General features: G+C 42.5%; 1 protein-coding gene across 4 annotated transcripts in view; it reads right to left on the reverse strand.

The window, feature by feature from the left end:
* The window catches only part of ptpn2b (protein tyrosine phosphatase non-receptor type 2b), an 84035-nt gene that overhangs the window by 44530 nt on the left and 13689 nt on the right, over positions 1 to 25816 (reverse strand). For all 4 annotated transcript variants that reach the window (XR_010960059.1, XR_010960058.1, XM_067978175.1 and 1 more), the window contains exons 2-3: positions 23685 to 23775; positions 10033 to 10133 (exon numbers count right to left, since the gene is read on the reverse strand). Coding sequence is in view for 2 of the 4 variants with exons in the window: in XM_067978175.1 (XP_067834276.1) it covers positions 10033 to 10133; positions 23685 to 23775 (192 nt within the window). In the remaining 2 variants the exon portion in view is untranslated. The remainder of the gene's footprint in view (positions 1 to 10032; positions 10134 to 23684; positions 23776 to 25816) is intronic.

The following is a 25816-nucleotide window of genomic DNA, read 5'->3' on the forward strand; positions in this document are numbered from 1 at the left end:
AGAGGTATAAAGTTAGAAATATTGTTAACAAAATGATAAAATACTACAATCTAGACTTTAGATTGTAGTAAGTTCTAACAAAACTATGGCATTTTATTTGGCAACAATGTGCATCTGTATTTTTTCTTCCCCTCTGCTGCTGGGGTACTGTATAATAGGTGCTGGTAGCCTTTGGGTACCTCAACCAAGTGGTTGTTCACCAGGTACAGGGCTAGATGGTCAGAGTAAAGTCATTTGATGGTGGAGAGCATCACAGCCTATCTGGTCTTCACACAAGGTTCACTCACGTACACTTTCCAGTGTACAGGAATTACAGGAAAGTAATCAAGAGTGGAAATCCAGCCTGAATTTTTCCTTCCCTATTTCAGTGACACTGAGACCAATTGTAAAGCTTTGATTGGCTCTCTGGCTCAGATCAGCCAACTCTGCACAGAACTAGGATTGAACCTAGGATTGTCTACTCTGTAGGACTTGGTACCAAACTGGACAGTGCCTTTATCCATTATACTATCAGGGGATATGCATCTGTTTTTGAGAGATATGCACACAAAAAAAATAGCTGAGGCATACTGCCTTCCGCTAAAGACCTTTTCCTAGGAGACCACCTCAGTTCTTTTGAAAGGTGGCAGCACCAAAGAAACACTCCAAATTCCAAGAGATCAGAAGGCACATGTTTAGCAAGATTAAATATGGTAGCTGAACTACATTCACAGAATGAGGAAGACATCACCGTTGCAATTCTCCCACGGCCTCCATATATTCTGCTTCATAAGGACATAAGAAATAAGAGCAGGAGTAGGCCATGCGGCCCCTCAAATCTGCTCCACCATTCAATAAGATCATGGGGCCTCAACTCCACTTTCCCACCCAATCCCCATATCCCTTGGTTCCCCTAGAGTCCAAAAATCAATCTATCTCAGCCTTGAATATACTCAACGACTGAGCATCCACAGCCCTCTGGGGTAGAGAATTCCAAAGATCACAACCCTCTGAGTGAAGAAAGTCCTCCTCATCTCAGTCTTAAATGGCAGACCCCTTATCCGGAGACTATTCCCCCAAGTTCTAAACTCTCCAGCCGGGGGAAACAACCTTTCAACATCTATCCTGTCAAGAGCCCTCAGAATCTTATATGTTTTATGTATTCAACTTCCATGTAGAAAATGCTGCTTGAAAAATAGAAAAGCAAACCAGAAGGAACCAAATATAACTTAATGTCATGGTCATCTTGGAGCACAGAAGTGCAGGAACAATTGCCAACTTGTTTTGGTCAACTGGGGTATCTGACACACAGTGAAACCCATCACCAAGCTACTGAGAAATCCACACAGGTAAAGCTTTTTTTGTGCCAGGTAGGAAGTACCCCTCCCCTCACAACAGGGATACGTCCATTCACTTAACATTTTGTTGCTACTACCTAAATTAGCAGATGTTCTTGGTTCTATAAACCTAGAATGCTATGATCTGTGGACATAAATAAAATGAACTTCCTTTGAAAGGAAATATGTAATGAAATAAATTTCTGCCATTTAAATTTCCCAAAATAAGTGGAGCCCCAGAACAATTTTAGACGTGTTTTGGTCTTGTACATCAGATATCTGTGTCAAAATAAATGAAAACATGAAGTTTACTAACCCCCTTAGCTGGAAAAAGGGCAAGCAAACAGTTTCAAAAGAAATTATTAAGTGGGTATAAAATAGTTTCTGCAATACAAATCCCAAAAGATACCACGAGGATACTTACTATTGAAGGGAAGCAACCCTCCTTAACTAAGCTGGCATTCTTCACAGAAATTTCCATCAAAAGTAGGTTCCCAAATCCACCAGTGGCTCAGAGACTGTAAGTACTACTATGCTATACAGACCAGGCAGTTCCCAGGTTTGATTTATGGTCTGTGCTGAGGTAGCTAATCTCAGCCATGATGGTGAAGGGGTGCTTTAATTAGCTTCAGCACCCCTGAATTAGGAAGGGATAATACAGAAACATAGAAAATAGGAGCAGGAGTAGGCCATTTGGCCCTTCGAGCCTGTTCCGCCATTCAGTATGATCATGGCTGATCCTCTATCTCAATACCATATTCCCGCTCTCTCCCCATACCCATTGATGCCTTTTGTGTCTAGAAGTCTATCTAGCTCCTTCTTAAATATATTCAGTGACTTGGCCTCCACAGCCTTCTGTGCTAGAGGTTCACCACCCTCTGAGTGAAGAAATTTCTCCTCATCTCAGTCCTAAATGTCCTACCCCGTATCCTGAGACTGTGACCCATTGTTCTGGACCCCCAGCCAGGGGAAACATCCTCCCTGCATCCAGTCTGTCTAGCCCTGTCAGAATTTTATATGTTTAAATGAGATCCCCTCTCATTCTTCTAAACTCTAATGAATGCAGGCCGAGTCGACCCAATCTCTCCTCATACGACAGTCCTGCCATCCCAGGAATCAGTCTGGTGAACCTTCGTTGCACTCCCTCTATGGCAAGTAGCATATCCTTTCTACGCTCGCTATCCAGTGACCCTTGCTGCAAGGATCAGATTTTCTGATCGGCATTATTTTAACACTTGGGTTAACCTGATTGAAAAGAAATTTAAATGGGTTAAAATAACATCGATTGTAAGATGTAAGTATGTGTCTAGATGCTCTAGATCTAGATGCTCTTGGGTTCAGTTTATGCTGAATTAACTGATCTCAGCCAAGACAGCAATTGGGTCAACAATTGGTATCAACACTGAGCTTGGGATGGGGGGGGGAGGGGGGGGGGGGGTTGAAGGAATGAAACCAGGGTTCTTGCTCCGTACTGCTATTCAGTGACCACCATTGGATGTGCATGTGTGAGTGTTCTGTGCAAACAGGACCTGTAGCAACTGTGATGCCCTCTAAGGGCAAACATCCTGCTGACATTTACAATTAGGTTCTATTTGAAGAATGACCATATGCACAAGGTACCAGAGGCTGTGGAACAATATGTCAGCAATAGTCAGCCTTCAGGGGAGGAAAGAAAATCGGAAAACAATTTTTTAAAAAAGGACTCCTACTGAGATGCATACAAGAAAAATGTTTCCTCATACTTCTTGCCAGTGCATTCTTCTATTGACTCTTCACCATCCAAGAACTCTGATCCAACTACATTAGACTCATAATTCACGAGACTCAACTGACTCAAGTCAATGGAAAGCCGCTTCCATTAGACCAAAGAAGGCCTCGATGATGTGTTGGTTGGACATGGTGCCCATAGTGCTCATAAGAACATAAGAAATAGGAGCAGGAGTAGGCCATACAGCCCATTGAGCCTGCTCCACCATTCAATAAGATCATGGCCGATCTTCAACCTCAACTCCACTTTCCCACCTGATCCCCATATCCCTTGATTCCCCTAAAGACCAAAATACTCGGTACCAAAATACTTGCCGCTGCTATGGCTACGGATTATGCAGGTGCTGTCATATCTCAGAACAAATTTCACGTGGCTAAGCACATGGAGTGGAAGGTCTCCGTAAGAAAGGTTCTAAAGATCAGATCATTGGTCAGTGACTTTTCCATGCATTTTGTGAAGCGATATCAATGGGAATCACCATCAGCCAACGTTGATTCTGACAACTCTACTAAAATGTCAATTACCAATTAGTTCACCGAAAATGCAGCAGAAACTCCATGAATGGGCTTTCTGTCACACTTCCAGCGAAGTTACAGAGGTGGAATGGGAGCATCTTCGAAGAAATTCCTGGACTCCATTATCACAAATGCTGCATTGACTACATTCGCTGCAATCATCAATGCTGCTAAGTTACAAGCCTGGTATCAATGGGCAGTAAATCTTCTAAAAGGGATTGCAACAATTGATCCTTTACCCGATTTAATAACTTGTACTCCAATATTAGTAGGCACCAGGGGGCTACAGAAAGCAGACACATGATCCAAGCTGAAGGAAATTATGAAAGTCTTGGAAGGATTTCAACTCTGTATCCCTAGACTTATGTTCACATGTCCAACTAGTGTGCTTGTGCTAGATTATTCACTCGATTCTGTATCGGAGCTGCCGATAAGTTGGAATTCAAAGTTTCTGTATGTTGGCTAGCAAGAGAAAAAAATAGACTTGAGAGTATTTCTTTTCAGAGAATTCAAAACTCGTGACAGGCCCTGATACTGAACTCAGCACAGGCTATGTACTTCTGGAGTCATGGGTAAGCACACAATGTACTTCTTGTGGTGTTTTGGTTACCTTTAAGAATATATAATAAGATGTGCAAATTTTGAAGTCTGATGATGGCTGTAATAATTATGGCACTATCCATTTTTTCCTCGTGCCCAGCTCAAAGCATCGTTTACACAGGCAAGCCTATGCTTCTTTTGAACCAAAATCTACCTTATGTGTAAAGAAATCTGAGAAGTAGCATGCCTTAGACGTGACAAATAAATCTCATTCTGCTGATCAGCTTATTGTAAATAGCGGGGCACAAGCTCAATAGGCCGAATGGCCTCCTTCTGTGCTGTAACCATTCTATGATTCTATAGTATGATTCACCTTGCACCCTCTTAGTCTCTTCCACTGACAGACAAATAACAATCTGACAGACCATATTTCTCAAGCTATAAACTACAGTTCAAATTTATTAAGTACAATTAAACAGAATCATGAATAAACACAGCATATTTCAATGAAGTAGAATACCTCACATAATACTTCAGTGTTCCTTTCATAACAATAAAAGCCAAGAACACTTTAGCAGTTCTCTGCAGTATTTTACGCAGCTTCCTTCCTTGATGAAACATTTTTGAATGAGAGATGACCTCTCAAGACTGCCACTTGCCTTCAGCAAGCAGCGTATATAGAATTAGAGATATTACATCATATAAATAAGCTGTTCAGCTCACCCATTCCATGTTGTCATTTATCCTCCACATGAGCAGCAGTCCTAATCCTAAGTGCCTGCCCTGTTCCCTTTTTATTCCCTTTTCCTTCAAGCACAATCTAACCTCTTGTTAAATGTTGGCATGGTCTCTGCTTCAATCACCAATTTCACTAGTGTATTCCACTGCTTCACAATCCTCTGTGTAAAAGTTTCTTCTGCCCTCTGTTCTAAATTTCTAATCTTTAATCTTATATTTAAGTCCCTTCATTCTAGACTCATCACTGTAAACAGTCTGTTTCAACAACAACTTGCATTTATATAGTGCCTTTAACATAGAAAAAGATCCCAAGGTTGGGTGAGTGGGCGGAGATTTGGCAGATGCAATACAATATTGGAAAATGTGAGGTTATGCACTTTGACAGGAAAAATCAGAGAGCAAGTTATTATCTTGATGGCAAGAGACTGGAAAGTACTGCAGTACAAAGGGATCTGGGGGTCCTAGTGCAAGAAAATCAAAAAGTTAGTATGCAGGTGCAGCAGGTGATCAAGAAGGCCAACGGAATGTTGGCGTTTATTGCTAGGGGGATAGAATATAAAAACAGGGAGGTATTGCTGCAGTTATATAAGGTATTGGTGAGACCGCACCTGCAATACTGCATACAGTTCTGGTCTCCATACTTAAGAAAAGACATACTTGCTCTCGAGGCAGTACAAAGAAGGTTCACTCGGTTAATCCCGGGAATGAGGGGGCGGACATATGAGGAGAGGTTGAGTAGATTGGGACTCTACTCATTGGAGTTCAGAAGAATGAGAGGCGATCTTATTGAAACATATAAGATTGTGAAGGGGCTTGATCGGGTGGATACGGTAAGGATGTTCCGAAGGATGGGTGAAACTAGAACTAGGGGGCATAATCTTAGAATAAGGGGCTGCTTCTTCAAAACTGAGATGAGGAGAAACTTCTTCACTCAGAGGGTGGTAGGTCTGTGGAATTTGCTGCCCCAGGAAGCTGTGGAAGCTACATCATTGAATAAATTTAAAACAGAAATAGACAGTTTCCTAGAAGTAAAGGGAATTAGGGGTTACGGGGAGCGGGCAGGAAATTGGACATGAATTTAGATTTGAGGTTAGGATCAGATCAGCCATGATCTTATTAAATGGCGGAGCAGGCTCGAAGGGCCGATTGGCCTACTCCTGCTCCTATTTCTTATGTTCTTATGTTCTAAGATGCTTCAAAGAAGTGGAATCTGACAAAAATGGACGGCGAGCCAAACGAACAAGTATTAGCAGGGGTGACCAGAAGCTTGGTCAAAAAGGTAGGTTTTAAGGAGGGTCTTAAGGGAGGAGAGGCGGAGAGATTTAAGGAGGGAATTCCAGAGCGTCAGATCTAAACAGCTGACAGCATGGCCGTCAATGGTGGAGCGAAGGGAGGGGTGCATAAGTGGCGAGAGTCAAAGGAATGGAGAATTCTTTGGGGTGGGTGTAGGACTGGAGGATGTTAGAGATAGACAGGGGCAAGGCTTTGATGGGATTAAACACAATTATAAGAATTTTGAACTGGAGGTGTTGGGACCGAGAGCTAATGTAGATCAGCATGGACAGGGGTAATGTGTGAGCTGAACTTGGTGGTGATAAGATACAGGTAGCAGAATTTTGGATGAGCTGAAGTTTACAGAGCATGGAGGATGGGAGGTTGGCCAGAAGAGCATCGGAACAGTCATAGTCGGGAGGTGACAAAAGTATGGATGAAGAATTCAGCAGCAAATGGGCTACGGTTATGGAGTTTGTGGCATGGGTCAAAGCAACGGCTTCAGTTTTCTCAATGCGTAATTTGAGGAAATTACAGTTCATCCAAGACTGGACATTGTACAAGGTATCTGACAATACAGAGGTGGCAGAGAGGTGAAGAGACACGGCAGAGATGTAGAGCGGGAAATCATCAGAGCATATGTGGAAGCTGACTCCCACTTCTTTAGATGATGTCACAAAGATGGGGATGAGGAGATGCGGCAAGTATACATCCTGGGGGACTCCAAAGGTAATGGTCAGGGGGCAATTAGAGAAGCCATTGCTGGAGATCCTCTGGCTACAACCGGATAGGTTAAGAGTAGAAAAAGAGAGGGCAGTCCCAATGAGCTGGACAATGTAGAAGAGACATGGGGGGATGGTATGGTCGGCCGTGTCAAAAGCAACAAAGCGGTTGAGAAGCACGAGGAGGGATAATGCACCATGGTCACAATCACAGAGGATGTCACTTGTGATTTCAATTAGGGCCACTTCAGTGCTGTGGCATGGGCGGAAACCTGATTGGAGAGTTTCAAACATGGAGTTGCAGGAAAGATGGGAGTGGATTTGGCAGGCGATATGTTAAAGGTCTTTGTAGAGGAAAGGGAGGTTGGAGATGGAATGGTTGTTTGCAAAGATAGAGGGGCCAAAGGTGGGTTTTTTGGGAGGGGAGTGATGACGATGGTTGTGAAGGAGAGGGGGACAGTACCTGAAGAGTGGGAACCATTTACAAAGACAGCTCGTCCAGGGAGGGAAGTTGGGTGTTCAGCAGCTAAGTGGGAATGGGGTCACGGGAGCAAGCAGTAGGTCCCATGGCCAAGATGAGTTCTGAGGACATATGGGGAGATAGGAGTGATACTGAAGAAAGATGGGTTCAGTGTTAGGGCAGGAGGAATCCTGTTAGGACATTTGGCTTCATGGGCAAGGGGATGGGGAGCGGGGGGAAGTAACCAATAAAATGGATGGTCTCATCTTAGTGACAAAAAAGTCCATGAGCTCCTCACACTTGTTGGAGGAGAGGGTAGAGGGAGTTTGGAGAGGAGTTTAAGGAGATTTTGATAGTGGAGAAAAGAAGCTAGGGGTCATTGATGCCCTCCAGAATAATTCTGGAGCAGTGCCTAGTTTTGGCAGAAGACAGTCAAGCACAATAACAACAACAACTTGCATTTATATAAAGCCATTAATATAGCAAAATGTCCCAAGGCATTTCACAGGAGCGTTATCATACAAAATTTGACACCGAGCCACATAAGGAGATAGTAGGATAGGCTTGGTCAAAGAGGTAGGTTTTAAGCAGCATCTTAAAAGGAGGAGAGATGTAGAGGTGGAGAAGTTTATGGAGGGAATTCCAGAGCTTAGGGCCTAGGCAGCTGAAGGCACGGCCGCCAATGATGGAGCGATTAAAATCAGGGATGCGCAAGAGGCCAGAATTGGGGAAGTGCAGAGATCTCGGAGGGCTGTAGGGCTGGAAGAGGTTACAGAGATAGGAAGGGGCAAAGCCATGGAGGAATTTGAAAACAAGGATGAAAATTTTAAAATCGAGACGTCGCTGGACCAGGAGCCAATGTAGGTCAACGAGCACAGGAATAATGGGTTAACTGGATTGGATGCGAGTTAAGATACGGGCAGCAGAGTTTTGGATGAGCTCAAGTTTACACAGTGTGCAAGGTGGGAGGCCGGCCAGAAGAGCATTGGAATAGTCGAATCTAGAGGTAACAAAGGCACGTGTGAGGTTTTCAGCAGCAGATGAGCTGAGGCAGGGGCAGAGACGGGCAATATAATGGAGGTTGAAGTAGGTGGTCTTGGTGAAGGAGCAGATATGGGGTCAGAAGCTCATCTCAGGGTCAAATAGGACGCCAAGGTTGCGAATGGTCTGGTTCAGCCTCAGACAGTGACCAGGGAAAAGGATGGAGTCGATGACTAGGGAACGGAGTTTGTGGTTGGGACTGAAGACAATGGCTTTGGTTTTCCCAATATTTAGTTGGAGGAAATTCCTGGATGTCGGACAAGCAGCATGACAAATCAGAGGCAGCGGAGGGATCGAAAGAGGTGGTGGTGAGGTAGGGCTGGGTGTCATCAGCATATATGTGGAACCTGACGTTGTGTTTTGGGATGCCGTTGCGGAGGGGCAGCGTGTAGATGAGAAATAGGAGGGGGCCAAGGATAGATCCTTGGGGGACTCCAGAGGTAACGGTGCAGGAGCGAGAAGAGATGCCATTGCAGGTGATTCTCTGGCTACAACTGGATAGGATGGGAGAATAAAGGTTTTACTGGGGACAAGGGCTTCTATCCAATCCCTAAATAATTTTCACACCGCTATCAAATCACCCCCAATCTCCTCTGTTCTAATGAAAACAGCCATAATTTTTCAAGTCTTTTTTCATATTTGTATTTCTTCATACCAGGCAATGCCCTAGTGAATCTGTGCTTTACCTTCTCTATTTCCTCAATATCCTTTCTATAGTGTGGAGCTCACACATCCTTCCCACAGACTGGCAATCAAGTTTCTAAACAATTAAATCTTTCTCGATAGAGAAAGTGAGAAAAAGTTATCTATTAGTCCTCTATTATTAATTGATTGACTGCCAGATCAAATAGATAGTTGCAATCAACCTGATGGGGTAACTACTTTTAAAGAATAAGGTGCAAAAAGCTTCCCTCACTCATATCTAGTTAATTGCCATGCACAGTTACCTCAAATATAATTGAAGACATCAGAGAAGAAAATTAATTCAAAGTCACTGTATGTACATAACTAAGTCACAGATGTATACATTCCAACTCAGACAAAACAGTAACCACATTAAAGCGATCACGGACAGAAACAACTAAATAGAAAAATTAAAAATGTATCAAGCCCTTTACCAAATGCAACAAAATAGATCTCCAATTTGTCATAATGGCATTAACCAAAGTAAAAAGATAAGTTGACTGAAGCAACATAGGTCTCAATCGAGCAACTGTGAACACAGGAGCAGTGACTTTGCAAAGTTAGAAACTTGCTGAAAAATCTTTCTGTTCGTTCTTGGGATGTGGGCGTCGCTAGCGAGGCCAGCATTTATTGCCCATCCCTAACTGCCTTTGAGAAGGTGGTGGTGATCTACTCATGCTCTACTTTTTTCGTTGTGCCAACAAAAGAAGAAAAACAACTGTGATTACACTCCCAAAACAAGGCCTATATATAGACACCTGCCAATAGCAAAGGCCAGATGACCATCAGCCTATGTACTCTATGTGTAGCACTAAAACCTTAAGTGAAACATATTCCTTTGGATTTTCCCTGTTCATTTGAGGGTGGAGGTTAAATGAATTGGGAATCAATGCATTTTTCATATAACACTACCAAAAATTCTCAATCACACTCTGCAACAATCATTCTTTATGTGGCTCATTCTACATCTACCTACCTGGGTTAAAATGTAGTTTCTCTGGGCCTCTTCCATGACAATTAGGCTTGCATTGATATAATCATTGTCTGCTTTCTGAAGCTTAACACGGCTGTGGTCAACTACAATTAAAAAATAATAAAAAATATTAATACTTTAATGGCGAAGTCAGATCACAATTAACATTTTAGACCATAGTACACTTATATATGCAACATAAAATAAGTACTAAAACTTAAATGGGGTGGTGTAGTGCCTTGACACACTGTTCTTCAATCTTTGGGACCTGAATCCAGATGAACTGATCATACGAAGGTCTCCTTCCTCAACCGGTGGCAGGCATGGGACTTAAATGAAATGAGACTGCGCAGTCTCAAACTATTAACCAAGCTCACTGTATACCTGTTCTGGGGGTACTTGATCGCGACACTGGCTGCCTGCAATGGGAAAATGCTCAATCTTCATCATGATTCAACAAGAATGGGGCACGGGGAACCTGAACACTCAACTCAGAGTTTATGAATACAAGGGGTAAATTTTCTCCCAGGCAAACTTTGGGCATCCAGCTGCCAGATCATAGCCACCAGCCATCCAATAGTCCTGACAGAGGGCCCAGTGTCCATTTTGTGGGCCAGGCCAATTTAGCATTCAGCCATGAGCTGCAGGTGGATTAATAAAGGAAAGCCAGCACGGATTTGTTAACGGCAAATAGTGTTTAATGAACTTGATTGAGTTTTTCGATGAGGTAACAGAGAGGGTTGATGAGGGCAATGCGGTTGACGTTGTGTGGATGGACTTTCAAAAGGCATTTGATAAATTGCCACATAATAAATAGGCTTGTCAGCAAAATTAAAGCCCATGGAATAAAAGGGGCAGTGGCAACATGGATACAAAATTGGCTAAGTGACAGGAATCAGAGTAGTGATGAACGATTGTTTTTTGGACTGGAGGAAGGTATACAGTGGTGTTCCCCAGGGGTCAGTACTAGGACCACTGCTTTTTTTGATATATATTAATGACTTGGACTTGGGTGTATAGGGCACAAGTTTAAAATTTGAAGATGGCACAAAACTTGGAAATGTAGTAAACAGTGAGGAGGATAGTAATAGACTTCAAGAGGACAAAGACAGGCTGGTGGAATGGGCGTACACATGTCAGATGAAATTTAACGCAGAAAAGTGCGAAGTGATACATTTTGGCAGGAAGAACAAGGAGAGGCAATATAAACTAAATGATACAATTCCAAAGGGGGTGCAGGAACAGCGATACCTGGGGGTATATGTGCACAAATCTTTGAAGGTGGCACGGCAGATTGAGAAAGCGTTTAAAAAAAAGCAGACAAGATCCTGGGCTTTATAAATAGAGGTATAGAGTACAAAAGTAAGCAAGTTACGTTGAACCTTTATAAAACACTGGTTCAGCCACAATTGGAGTATTGCGTCCAATTCTGGGTACCGCACTATAGAAAGGATGTGAAGGCCTTAGAGAGGGTGCAGAAAAAATTTACGAGAATGGTTCCAGGGATGAGGGACTTCAGTTACGTGGATAGACTGTAGAAGCTGGGGTTGTTCTCCTTGGAGCAGAGAAGGTTAAGAGGAGATTTGATAGAAGTGTTCAAAATCATGAAGGGTTTAGATAAAGTAAATAAAGAGTAACTATTCCCAATGGCAGAAGGGTCAAGAACCAGAGGACACAGATTTGAGATGACTGGCAAAAAAAACTGAAGTCACATGAAGAAAAACTTTTTTTTTAAACGCAGCGAGTAGTTATGAGCTGGAATGCGCTGCCTGAAAGGATGGTGGAAGCAGATTCAGTCGTGGCTTTCAAAAAGGAATTGGATAAATAAGAACATAAGAAATAGGAGTAGAAGTAGGTCATCCGGCTCCTCGAGCCTGCTCTGCCATTCAACAAGATCGTGGCTGATCTTCTACCTCAACGCCATTTTCCTGCACTATCCCCATATCCCTTGACACCTTTAATATCTAGAAATATATCGATCTCTGTTTTGAATGTACTCAATGACTGAGCCTCCACAGCCATCTGGGGTAGAGAATTCCAAAGATTCACCACCCTCTGAGTGAAGAAATCTCTCCTCATCTCAGTCCTAAATGGCCTACACTTTATTCTGAGACTGTGACCCCTGGCTCTAGACTCCCCAGCCAGGGGAAACATCCTCTTTGCATCTACCCTGTCAAGCCCTGTAAGAATTTTGTATGTTTCAATGAGATCACCTCTCATTCTTCTAAACTCCAGGGAGTCTAGGCCTAGCCTACTCAATCTCTCCTCATATGACAAAGTCTTCTACAGACATGTTAACAGTAAACGGGTAGTAAGAGGAGGGGTGGGTCCGATTAGGGACCATAAAGGAGATCTGCTCTTGGAGGCAGTGGGCATGGCTGAGGTACTAAATGAGTACTTTGCATCGGTCTCTACCGAGGAAAAAGATGCTGCCAGAGTCTCGGTAAAAGAAGATATAGTTAAGATACTGGATGGGCTACAAATTGAGAAAGAAGAGGTACTAGAAAGGCTAGCTGTACTTAAAATAGATGTCACCTGGTCCGGATGAGATTATGGCCAGTACCTCCACAATTTCCCCCCTTACTTCCCTCAGCATCCTTAGATATGGGAATGGTGGCAGAGGACTAGAGAATTGCAAATGTTACACCCTTGGTCAAAAAAAGTGTAAAGATAAACCCAGCAACTATAGGCCAGTCAGTTTAAGCTCAGTGGTGGGGAAACTTTTGGAAACGATAATCCGGGACAGAATTAACAGTCACTTAGACAAGTGTGGATTGATCAGGGAAAGCCAGCACGGATTTGGTAAAGGCAAATCGTGTTTAACCAACTTAATAAAGTTTTTTGATGAGGTAACAGAGAGGGTAGATGAAGGCAATGCAGTTGATGTAGTGTATATGGATTTTCAAAAAGCGTTTGATAAAGTGCCACATGGTAGGCTTGCTATTAAGATTGCGGCCCATAGAATAAAGGGGGCAATAGCAACATGGATATAGTATTGGCTAAATGACAGGAACCAGAGAGTAGTGGTGAGCGGTTGTTTTTCGAACTGGAGGAAGGTGTGCAGTGGTGTCCGCCAGGGGTCGGTGCTGGGACCACTGCTTTTCTTGATATTAATGAGTTGGACTTGGAAGTACAGGGCACAATTTCAAAATTTGCAGATGACATAAAACGTGGAAGGGTAGTGAACAGTGAGGAGGACAGTGATAAACTTCAAGAGAATATAGACACTCTGGTGGCATGGGCGGACACGTGGCAGATGAAGTTTAACACGGAAAAATGCGAGGTGATGCGTTTCGGTAGGAAAAATGAGGAGAGGCAATATAAACTAGAGGGCATAACTCGAAAAGGGGTGGAGGGATCTGGGGGTATGTGTGCATAAGTCGTTGAAGGTGGCAGGGCAGGTTGAGAAAGCGGTTAAAAAAGCATGCGGGATCCTGGACTTTACAAGAAGAGGCATCGAGCACAAAAGCAAGGCAGTCATGATGAACCTTTCTAAAACACTGGTCCGGCCACAAGTGGAGTATTGTGTCCAGTTCTGGGCACCGCACTTTAGGAAGGATGTGAAGGCCTTAGAGAGGATGCAGAAGAGATTTATTAGAAAGATTCCAGGGATGAGGGACCTAAATTAAAAGATAGACTGGAGAAGCTGGGATTGTTCTCCTTGGAACAGAGACGGTTGCGAGGAGATTTGATAGAGGTATTCAAAATCATGAAGCGTCTAGACAGAGTAGATAGAGAGATAAACTGTTCCAATTGGCGGAAGGGTCAAGAACCAAAGGGCATAGGTTTAAGATGATTGGCAAAAGAACCAAAGGTGATATGAGGAAAAACTTTTTTTTTTACACAGCAAGTGGTTAGGATCTGGAATGCACTGCCCGAGGGATTGGTGGAGGCAGATTCAATCACGGCCTTCAAAAGGGAATTGGATAAGTACTTGGAACAAAAAAATTTGCAGGGACACAGGGATAGGGCGGGGCAGTGGGACTAGCTGGATTGCTCATGCATAGAGCCAGCGTGGACTCGATAGGCCGAATGGCCTCCTTCCGTGCTGTAACCTTCTATGATTGTATGATTCTATAACAATCCTGCCATCCCAGAAATCAGTCTGGTGAACCTTTGCCTCTCTATGGCAAGTATATCCTCTCTTAGGTAAGGAGCCCAAAATGCTTGTAAGGGAAAAAATCTTCAGGGCTATGGTAAAAGAGTGGGGGAATGAGACTAACTGGATTGCTCTTACGAAGAGCTGACATGGGCTCAATGGACCAAATGCCCTCCTTCCGTGCAATAACCATTCTATGACTCTACAAGAGATATTTGTTTTTCAACAGATAAAACGGAAACCTGCACTAAAATTCTGATTTAATTAACAGGGATCTTTTAAAACCCTTAATGCATTATTATCCAGTAATACGAAAGTGCCAACAGTATCATAGCCACTTTTGAAGGTTAGTCACTGTTGTTATGTCGGCAAGCCAATATGCTTTCAGCAAGGTCCTACAAACAGCATGCACAATAAAATGACCAGTTAATCTGTTTTGATCGTGTTGGTCAAGCAATAAACATTGGCCAGGATACTATTTTCGTCCAATATATCCACCTGAACTGACAAGCAGAATGTCAGTTTAACATCTAACAATGCAACACTCCCTGTGCACCGCACTGAAGAGTCAGCCTACATTATGTGTTCAAGTCCGTAGATGGGCTTGAACTCTTAACGTTCCAACTCAGGGGCCCCAAAGCTTCTACACCCTGAGATCTGCCCCAGTGTTCAAGAACCTTCCTCTCTCGTGCTACCAGACCCAGTTTACACCCCACCCCCCCCCCCCCCCCAACACCTCTCCAAAATGCTGCTAAACCCTCAGCTCCCCCATCCCAGTACTGCCAGACCTCGGGCCCTGTACCAGTGCTAGATGCCAGCAACACTCTCAATGCTGATCAATGTCCCTGGTAATACTACTTGATATATTGTATACGTACAAAAACCACTTTGAGCAACGACACTGGAGATCTGCTAGTAAAGCAGAAAAACTGATTTGGCAAGAATCACAACAAACTGTTGTGGAGTATAGTGTAGGTGGGTTGAAGGAATGCACAACGAACAATATTTCCACTTGTGGTAGCCTGTAAGTTGACACTATTATCAAGCCAGCCCAACTAATTATTTTATATTACATCATTCCTTCTTTGTGCAGTATTTTCAATAAAACTCAACCTAGGACAAAGTTGAAAACTTAAAGAATGGTTTGAATTCCCTGCTAATATTCAATGGATGAAAATGATTTAGAAAAAAAAGTTAAAGAGCAGAAAAAATAGACTACAACAGATTTTTTGTTTAAATAAAAAATATCTAATTTGGAACTATTAAAACCTACATTCTCCTGACCATTAATGTTTGGCTTCACCAGGTTTTCACAACATAAATTACATTATGTAGAATTGCATGTGCTACCACCCTATGTGTGGAGTGTGTGTAATATTTTATTTAACCCATATTTATACAAGAGTTATAAATATAACCTCCCCAATTTATGTTTTAAAATGGTGACTATATGTAGATTGCAAAAATATTTACTAATAGTCGTACTGTAATGAAAAGGCTTACATTTTAAATAAAACACAAGTATCATTTGTTTGGAGTAATTTAACACAGCAGCAGCATACGAGTCACTCTTCTAAATAAGCTGTGCCTTCCAAAATGACAGATTCAGCTAGTTTCTACATCGTTAAGGATCTAATAATGTTTCCATAATCATGTTTACAACGCTTACATTTCAGGTACCAACAGGAAAAGTTCTACTCTTTCTGGTAAACCAGAGCTTTAGTGTTCTCGGAAAGATGACATCACTGTTTCAGAAAGACGAACTAATGTAATACTATGAATAGTTCCTGATGCAGCCTACACATAAATATTGTGGCTTAACTCTTTAACTGCTGGAAAGAAACATTCTTGAATTAGCAATTTAACCATTAAATTATCAACTTTTTCTGTAAAATTATTTTGATGTACAAAAAGATTTACACATTTGATCAGATCACTAATACAGCTACGTCTTGTGGCGTTGCCCATAGTGGATTGCCCATAGTGGATTCTGTGTAGCCCTGATCTTTAGGTATATCTTATTCAGATGCTGCCAGCTGCTACTTTCTTTCTTCATCCCCCTTATGACTCTCCTTATATATCCATTCACTTGCCTCTCTTTGGCCCTTATCTTTGTTTTTGTACCTTGATTTGTCTCCATAATATTGCCTCATGTCCATTATCAGTGTTTGTCATGATCTGTCTCTCATGTGTGTGTCTGTCTGTGATTCACTGTGCAATGTGTTCCATCTCTGTCAGCTGATCAGTCAAAGCCATGTCTTGCCCCTTTCTCAGTGCACTTCTCTCTCCTTTCTCACTGACATAGTTTTGTGTCTGTCATATTTGTAGTTTTTACCCTGGTATGTCTGTGCCTGATGTCTGCTTTTCTGAAACTGTATTTGTGTTATATTATATAGATATTTACACGTCCTGATTTTTTCCCTCAATGTTTTGTCCCTTTTCTGAAATGAATGAGAGGAATTCTACCAGTGAAATGCCACAGAAGGCCCCAGACCTAGGATTCAAACACTTAGAGGTATGTGCTCCAGGGGGTAAGGGCATCAATGGAGACTAATGCCACACACCTTCCCTGATACCACTGGTTGCAGCCACAGCATGGGGAGTGCCAATGGTCATACTTGGGTAATCCGGCATCTCCCACACAGCTGACAAAGTTGACATCAATCAGTTTTGACCTGCCTAATGTGACGAGTCCACGCATATCGCTCTAGGTTTAGACGTACTTTGTTTTTTGGACTTACTGCCTGGAGCACTATTCAGTTAGGGGTGAGGTTTTCCAGTACTCAAACCTATTAAGCCTATCACCTTGAATTTTTATTTCTTCTCAGATATCTTCCGAGAGGCATTTACCAGACAACACAAATTTAAAATGACTCAATTGTTAAAACTATCAATCGTACAACAATATGAAATGGTGAAAGCGCAGTATGCAACAGTATGGACCTGTGAAAAGGAGAATTCAACGGATAAAACTTGATGCTCGTCATAATGGTAGAACAGAATGGAGCATTGCAGGGAGGTTAGAGTTGACCAAGAAAAGTGAAGCAAAAACCTCAGCTGCCTCTTTTATTAAAGCAATTTTATTAAAAATGAAGTTACCAGTACTTTCATTACTCTGTTCTTTTTAACTACTGTGAATCACTGTGGAAAGTCCCATCCATCATAACAGTTTCATTCTGTAAATGAGAATCAAGTCACGGGAAGCAGGCTTTACACAGAAATGAATCTTCAGTGGCTTCATCTACCCCGTTCTTAACCGCCCACTACTCCAGGATCACCCTGAAGGGCCAAGATAACCCTGGATTCTTTTTTCCACTACCAACCCCTTCCTTAAATTACTCTCTCCATCCCCTCCACTCTCACCTCTTAAGAATTGTCGGGAGTGTATAGACTTCTTTGTCACCAAGATAAAGACTGTCCATTCAGCTGTTTCTCCTGCTTTCCCCCCTTTCCCTTGCCCACCAAGCCAAACCTTTCCCAGGCCCCCATCCCTGAATTCCCTTCTCTCTCTAGTTTCTCTCCCATCTCCCTCCGAGCTTACTGCATCCGAGACCCAACTCCTCCTTAGCTCCATTCCCATTAAATGATAGCCACCCAGCTTCTCTTCATTCTAGCCCACGCATTTAAAGGGCTTCCTCTCCTCAGGCACTACCCCCTTCCCTTTTAAAAGTATTGTCATTGCACCCCAACTCAAAAAACCTACCTTTAACACCTCTGTCCTTGCCAACTATCATCCCATCTCCAACCTCCCTTTCCTCTCCAAGGAACCTGAATGTGTTGTCATATCCCGATCCAGATCGGAGGGAGATGGGAGAGAAACTAGAGAGAGAAGGGAATTCAGGGATGGTTTACACCACTCCCACGGCAGCAAAACAGCCCTAATCAAAATTACAAATAATATTCTTTGCGATTGTGATCATATATCCCTCCTTGTCCTCCTCAACGTCTCTTCAGCCTTTGGCACAGTCAACTACACCTCCTCCTCCACCACCTTTGATTTGCTAAGACTACCCTTGTGTGGTTCAACTCTGACCTATCTAATCAAAGCTAGATCATTGCTACCAATGGCTCCTGTTCCCACCCCAACACCGTCACCTTACATCAGGGATCAAACCCTGCCCTCCTCCTCTTTCTCATCTACACACTGTCTCTGGTCAACATCATCCACAGATTATAGAGTCATCTTCCACATGTACACTGATGGCACCAACACATCTATCTCTCCACCATCTCTCTTGACCCCTTCTCTGTGCTGTCAGACTGCTTGTCAAACATCCAGTCTTGGCCGAGCTGCAATTTCCTCCAGCTAAATATTGGGAAAATCAATACTATCATCTTCAGCCCCTGCCACAAATGGGAGAAGATCTTTTGGTGGGGACCAGGAAAGATAGCTTTGGTATTCAATAAGAAGCTCTGCACATCAGTGACTTGGTGTCAGACAGGCAGACATTAACAGGAACACTAATCTATTTGACTTCTAAAAATGTATATAAATTACCAAATTTTTTCTGGAAGAACTGTAATGTTAGTGATTCTACGGGCAAAGCCAATAGCACCTCTTCTGGTGCACCCAGCCTCGACAAGTCTAAACTGGTTACATAATTCTGAAGTTCATCATCGGAAAATACAGTGCAGAGGCTAAACATATGCTCCTACTTGCATCTTGTCTCATCTTGTCTTTGAAATTCACACACAAGTCTGACAGTTATGTGTAAGTTGCTGGAGTGCACTGGATGTCTGAAGCTTATGTATGGTCCATTACTGCATGCATTATGAATTTATGGGCACATCTCAGCCAAAAGTTTACCTAAAGTACAAATCTGGCTGTGCATAATGGAAAATAATTCCATTATTAAACTGATCCTACTATTTGTCTAAAATAATGTATATCTCATTCTTCCCTCCCCTTCCCACCATAAGTTCTCATTTTATTAAATTACTTTTCCTTCACATAAAGGTGGGGAGGTTGGTGGAGGAGGGAAGAGAAGGGGTGAAATAGAGATGAAGGCCAGCAGTTTTACTGGTGTGCCATGTGGACCCTGTTTAAGGAGAAGCATTGGCTATCGGAGGAGAGAGCTGCGGATTCTCCACATGCGTTCTTACTGAAGAAGCCAGTTTTGATTGTTCCCTGGAAAATAGGCTCCTTCTATTGCACACAAGGGATGCACTAACTCTCAATCTAGGTTTGGGTATGAAGTGAAGTGAAGTGCATTTGTAGTCTAATTGTATTTCAAACTGGAATTTCTACATTCAATCGAAGTACACAGTACTCCTTGGAATAAAGCACAAAATGCCAACTCAGCACTACAAACAGTAAATGTTTAGCTTGCAAAATTCCAGCCAGCAAATCATTTTTTTTTAAAAACTGCCATTGGGATTTTGCAAGATGAGTTATTTCCATTTGCAACACTCAGCTGGACCTTTGTAACTCATTAGAATACAGCAGTATTCCCACATACATGAAAAGTGCTGCAGAATCTTCCTTCTTTCCAATCAGTTCCCGCTCATTTCCAATCTCTCAGCAAAAAGAATCTAACCTTTTATTAAATCTATTATATATATCATTAAAAATCCTGCATATGGCATGCTGTTCCCATCCACAAACATTGGCCCAGAATTTGCTGGGAAAACAACAGCGAGTTTAACGCGCACACCGTTATTAGTGTATAAATAACCCAGCAATTTGTTGCGAGCAAAAGATACGCCATGAGTTGCGAATCGCCACAAATTGCTGGAGGATTTGTGCCGCTCCACCGTTAGCCTCGAGAAAACGGGAGCTCGCCACCAATCTCCCCATGAGTTTTAAGAAACTGCTGCATTTGCGCTGTTAAAGCAAATTAAACTAGCCACAGAAAATTAGGGCTCGTACTTAGCAATGTAAGGACCCTTTTAATGAGGAGATTTATGTTCCTGCAATGCCACTCAAACTCTTTGGCCCAGAAAAGGAACAACTGAAACTGTGGAGTCTCATTCCTGCAGGTACTAAATTGTTCCTAGAGGTTTTTAAAATTTAAAATTTTACATTTAAATTTTTTAAAAAACTTTTCCTTTCTCTTTTTTTCTCTCTCAATCCAATCTTTCTTTCCCTCTCTTTATTTCTCTTTCTGTACCTGATGACTAATTCACCTTATTTCCTTTTCCGTCGTCCTCTGTCTCTTTCTCTATCCTTAAATCTCATTGGTTAAGGAGATAGACTGTTGGTCCCGTCATTCACCAAAGTCCCAGATGCCCCATTATCAACGCGCACTTCCAGAAATTTGCGGTGCAAAAGATTTTTGAGCAGAAGGGCGAGAGAAAAAAAATCTAACAAACGGGGCACGTGGCAAGATGCCCCGCTCCAGCAAATTCTGAGCCAATATTTCCTGTAACAATTCTTAGGTCAACATTTATAATGGGAAACCATGTCAACTTTTAAAATGTCAAAAACTTATGTAAATGTTTTACCATTATGAGCTGTTAATAAATTAACTGAATTATTCGAAATGCTTTTTGAATAAATTTTTGTTTACCATCGTTTCTCAGCTCAGTAGCTGAAATTTCTAATGTCTAAAATTAAGTTTTAAACAAAATAAAGAAAGCATATTTCATAATAATAAAATTATTTACTGATTTGTCTTTTGTGTCTTTGAACACCTTCATTAAAGTTTTTACTTCAAGGCCTCAGCCCATCTCAAACGTCAGGACTTTGACTGGATATGTTTACCTCAACAGTTAGACAGAGCTGTCAACCTGAGCATGTGCAGTTTGCAGAATTTCCCAGCACTCAATCTGTCCATCAGCATGACATTGAATCATAGAATGGTTACAACATGGAAGGAAGCCATTCAGCCCATCGAGCCAGTGTCGGCTCTCTGCACGAGCAATCCAGCTAATCCCACTCCCCCGCCCTTTACCCATAACCCTCCAATTTTTTTTTCCTCCAAGTACTCATCCAATTCCCTTTTGAAAGCCATGATAGAATCCGCCTCCAGCATCCTTTCAGACAGCGCATTCCAGATCATAACCACTCGCTGCGTAAAAAAAGTTTTTCCTCATGTCGCCTTTGGTTCTTTTGCCAACTACCATAAAACTGTTTCCTCTGGTTCTCGACCCTTTTGCCAACAGGAACAGGTTCTCTCTATCTACTCTGTCTAGACCCCTCACATCTAGAGTAGAAGAGTGAGTTCACACTCCAGAGAGAATTTGAGAGCTCTTTTGCTTTATTCCCCCAAAAGGCTTTCAAACAATGTAGAGGTTGAAATCTGCAAGATTTATTTCAGGCAAGTCTTACATTTATTTAAATTTATTAACAAATGCTATTTTTCCATTACGAACTGTTCACAGACATCTGTGATTAGAGCAAGTCAGGTTTCTTCGTTGATGGTTAGAAACAAATTGATTAAACAAAATCTCTTCTGAACCACTTTGAAGCTTAAAGATTTGAAAATTGTGCAAACGATGAGCTTTTAAACATTTTATGAAATCATTTTTGTTTATGGCAATTTACGTTTATTAAAGATTGTATAAGTTAGCAAACTCACTGTACTAAGGGATAATTTTTTAGTTTTTACATCAGGAAAATGCACACTTCCAACTTGTAATTTTCCATCTATTCATTTTATGAAGCAAAAAATTTACCCTAAAGTGCTTAAAGGCAGGAAAATAAAGAGAGGAATCCGCTAACAATGGGAAAGTGATGGGAGGGCCTAGTGCACAAATGGGGCTACAAAAAGTTGGGAAGTATTGTCTGACGGGCAGGAATGTAGTGTGAAGTTGTGGCCTCAGGCTATGTGTCCTATTCTCCTGAGCCGCCTCCCCCACAAGGCTGCTGGACCTTGCTTCTCTCCCCAGTAACTCCCAATACTACCAGACTATGCCCACCCATGTTCCAAAAGACCCTCCCCAATCCTAAACACCAGGAGTTCCCTCCCCGACTTACCCCTCCCCACCCCCCAATTCCCAGCACCCCTTCTCTGCTCACAACCAACTAGACTGCATTCCCAGTGCTCCTGGGTTCCAGAATCAGCTTCAATGCTCACTGATCCCAAGACCACCCGTCACCATACTCCCAAATCTTAGGATCTGCCTCAGCATTCCCAGAACCTGCCTTCCAGTGTTCCTGTGACCACCCCCCTCCACCCTTCTCCTCATTCAGACATTGGGACTTCCTTCTTAAAATATTAAGATTCTAAGATGCCACTCCAGTACTGACAGACTCCAGACTCTCTTTACAGTGCTCCAAGTTCCCATGACTGTCCCAATACTGATAAATCAGTGGCCTTGATAATGCTACTTGCCAAAATACACTTGGTTCTCACTAAAAAAAAATTGACTCACCAGGAGATCTGCTAGTATAGTTTCAAGGCTGCTAGTATAGTTTCAAGGTTTCAAAAGCCAACCATGGTTCACTCTATCAGTTTAGGCGTTCATGCGAGTCCATGACTACATTACAACCAGTTAACTATATTATAAACACACACTTTCTGATGTTACTACAAGGAACAGTTGGATAGATTACATCTGATATAGTTAACAACTCCCCTGAGAATTTTGTCCCATGGTAATCAATCAAGAAATAACATCATTTACTGAAAACAGCTAAAATACTTTCACATTACTTTTGTACAATAACCACCAGACAGCTGCAGAATTTATACAAAACCACATGTTCCACAGCAGGTACATTTTATTTTCATGTCCCCACAGGCCTGAATTCCTTTCAAACAATAACAGTGTTTAACCCTATAGACTTGTTAGGTTGTATAAATTTCAAAAAGGAGTCTTACCCACATTTTCCCTTTTTCTTAAAAATAAGATCCTATCCAGTGACCACTGTTGGAAAATGTGCACATATACAACTATGGTGAGGATACAATCAGGCAGTGATGCTCCCCACAGTAGAGCAGTTTGCTGACTCTCACTAAGTAAGCCAGTGGCTCTCAAACAATTGCTCTTCAAATAGTACCCTGGAATCTTTTACATCCACTTGAGAGGACAAATCAGGTCTCAGCATAACGCTCAAGTCTCTAGACTGGGGCTTAAACCTACGATGTTTGAGTCAGAGGCGAGAGTGTTACCATGGAATCAAGTCTAAGACAGGTGAAGTTGGGAGAAACAGAAGAAATGTTTCATAGACAAGACAAGACCAGACCAGATAGAGACAGACTGGTAATTACTAGAAATCTTGCATCTTGCATTGACTTTCTGGCAACTTTATTCATTATAAATTCCTATGTCCACAGTTAAAATGCAAACTGCCTATGTAAACTTGTCACCTTGTAATTACACTCTTCTGCCACTGTAAGTACTGCAGTGCCAGAAGGATGCAATAATAGCATAAGTAAACACAAGCAATTTCAGTTATAAATTTGCACTTAGAATTTGTAATGGAAAAGAAAAATAATGTACAACTTTAAAATGGGCCTGAATTACATCTGAGTGCTATGGAGCAATTATTCCCTGCCCACTTCATCTGAAGACTATACTTAGTTTTGATTCTCCACATGCAACACCACATGAGATGGACTAGTATTAATATGGAGTTTACAGAGCACAACATCTGAAACATGCTACTTACAAGGACTGACATCTCTGTATCTGTTTCGATTCCGGTTTTCTGGATATTTGGCTACTTTGTAGGAGAAGTCTTCAGATTCATTTCGAATTTCCTGCCATCAAAAGTAAGAAAACTTTCATTAGCATTTCCACTCAAAGCGTACCACAATGTATCTTTTTTTAAGTGTACTTTTTTCATCCTGCAGCATTTATAAATAGTTTTATACAAATTACAAACCTTTACAATTTCATGTAGGAAAGAAACTTATATTGAGCAAAAATAATCTACTTCCTTGAAAAGTCGATCATATTGGTTTTATTCTGTAAGATTCTACATCACATGGTTTTAATGAAAGCACCCATGAATGCAAATAAGCCACAGTCATAGAAACATAGAAAGGTTACAGCACGTAAGGAAGCCATTCGGCCCATCAAGTCCACGCCGGCTCTATGCATGAGCAATCCAGCTAGTCCCACTCCCCCGCCATTTCCCCATAGCCCTGCAAATTTTTACCTTTCAAGTACTTGTCCAGTTCCCTTTTGAAGGCCACGATTGAATCTGCCTCCACCACCCACTTGGGCAGTGCATTCCAGATCCTAACCACTCGCTGTGTAAAAAAGTTTTTCCTCATGTTACCTTTGCTACTTTTGCCAATCACCTTAAATCTATGTCCTCTGGTTCTTCACCCTTCCGCCAATTGGAACAGTTTCTCTTTATCTACTCTGTCTAGACCCTTCATGATTTTGGATACCTCTAAAAAAAAATCTCCTCGCAACCGTCTCTATTCCAAGGAGAACAACCCAAGCTTCTCCAGTCTATCCACATAACTGAAGTCCCTCATCCCTGGAATCATTCTAGTAAATAGAGCTATTTAAAGCTATTTTAATGAAATTATCAAAAATTCAATAAAGAAAAAGAACTTTCATTCATTGGATGTGAAATGTTTTCAGTCATTTGAGATACATGATAAGTGCCTTATTTCTCAGAAATGTCCCAAAGCACTTTACATCCAATGAATTGCTTTTGAAATGCAATCATCTTCTTCTTCGGCAGTCCCTCAGGGTCGAGGATGACTTGCTTCCACTCCGGGAGGGTGGGTTCTGCGGTGGCTGAATAGTCCAATCCTGGAGCCGCAGACTCTGCCACAGGTGGGGCAGGTAGTGTTTAATAAGGCGGGTGGGTGAGACGCTCTGGATTCTGTGCGCTCTTTCCACTGCTTACGCTTGGCCTCCACGTGCTCCACTCGGTGACGCTCGAGGTGATTGGCTCCTTCGCGGATGTTTCTTCTCCAGTTTGGGCGTTCTAGGACAAGCAATTCCCACGTGTCGGTAAGGATGTTGCATTTTTTTTTAAGGGAGGCTTTGAGAGTGTCCTTATAGCGTTTCCTCTGCCCTCCTAATGATCGCCTGCCATTGCGGAGCTCGAAGTAGAGCACTTGTTTAGGGAATCTTGTGTCGGGCATGCGGACAATGTGGCCCGCCCATCGCAGCTGGTTGAGCGTGACCAGTGCCTTGAAACTGGGGATGTTAGCCTGGGAGAGAATGCTCACGTTAGTACACCTATCATGCCAGTGGATTTGCAGGATTTTGCGAAGGAAATGTTGATGATATCTCTCCAGGGATTTGAGGTGTCTGCTGTACATTGTCCATCTTTCTGATGCGTACAGGAGGGCAGGGACCACGGCTGCTCTGTAGACCATGAGCTTGGTGCTGGATTTGAGGTCTCGGTCTTCGAACACTCTGTTCCTCAGGCGTCCGAAGGCGCATTGGAGTCGATGTTGAATTTCATCGTCGATATCTGCTCGAGAGGAGGCTCCCGAGGTATGGGAAATGATCCACGCTGTCCAGATGCTCACTGTGGATCTTGATGGTTGGGGGAGGGGGGGGGCGTGGAGAGGAGTGTTGTATGGCAGGAGCGGGCTGGTAGAGGACCTTTGTTTTCCGGATGTTTAGCCTGAGGCCCTTTCTCGCATACGCCTCGGTGAGTGCATCGACGATGGTTTGTAGCTCGGCCTCAGTGTGCGTACACGTAGGCATCGTCTGCGTACTGCAGCTCGATGACAGAATTTGGGGTGGTCTTCATTCTGGCCTGGAGGTGAAGATTAAACAGTTTCCCGCTTGTCCTGTAGGTTAGCTCCACTCCAGCGGGGAGCT

The sequence above is a fragment of the Heptranchias perlo genome, chromosome 3, assembly GCF_035084215.1.
Source record: "Heptranchias perlo isolate sHepPer1 chromosome 3, sHepPer1.hap1, whole genome shotgun sequence".
Taxonomy (NCBI): domain Eukaryota; kingdom Metazoa; phylum Chordata; class Chondrichthyes; order Hexanchiformes; family Hexanchidae; genus Heptranchias; species Heptranchias perlo.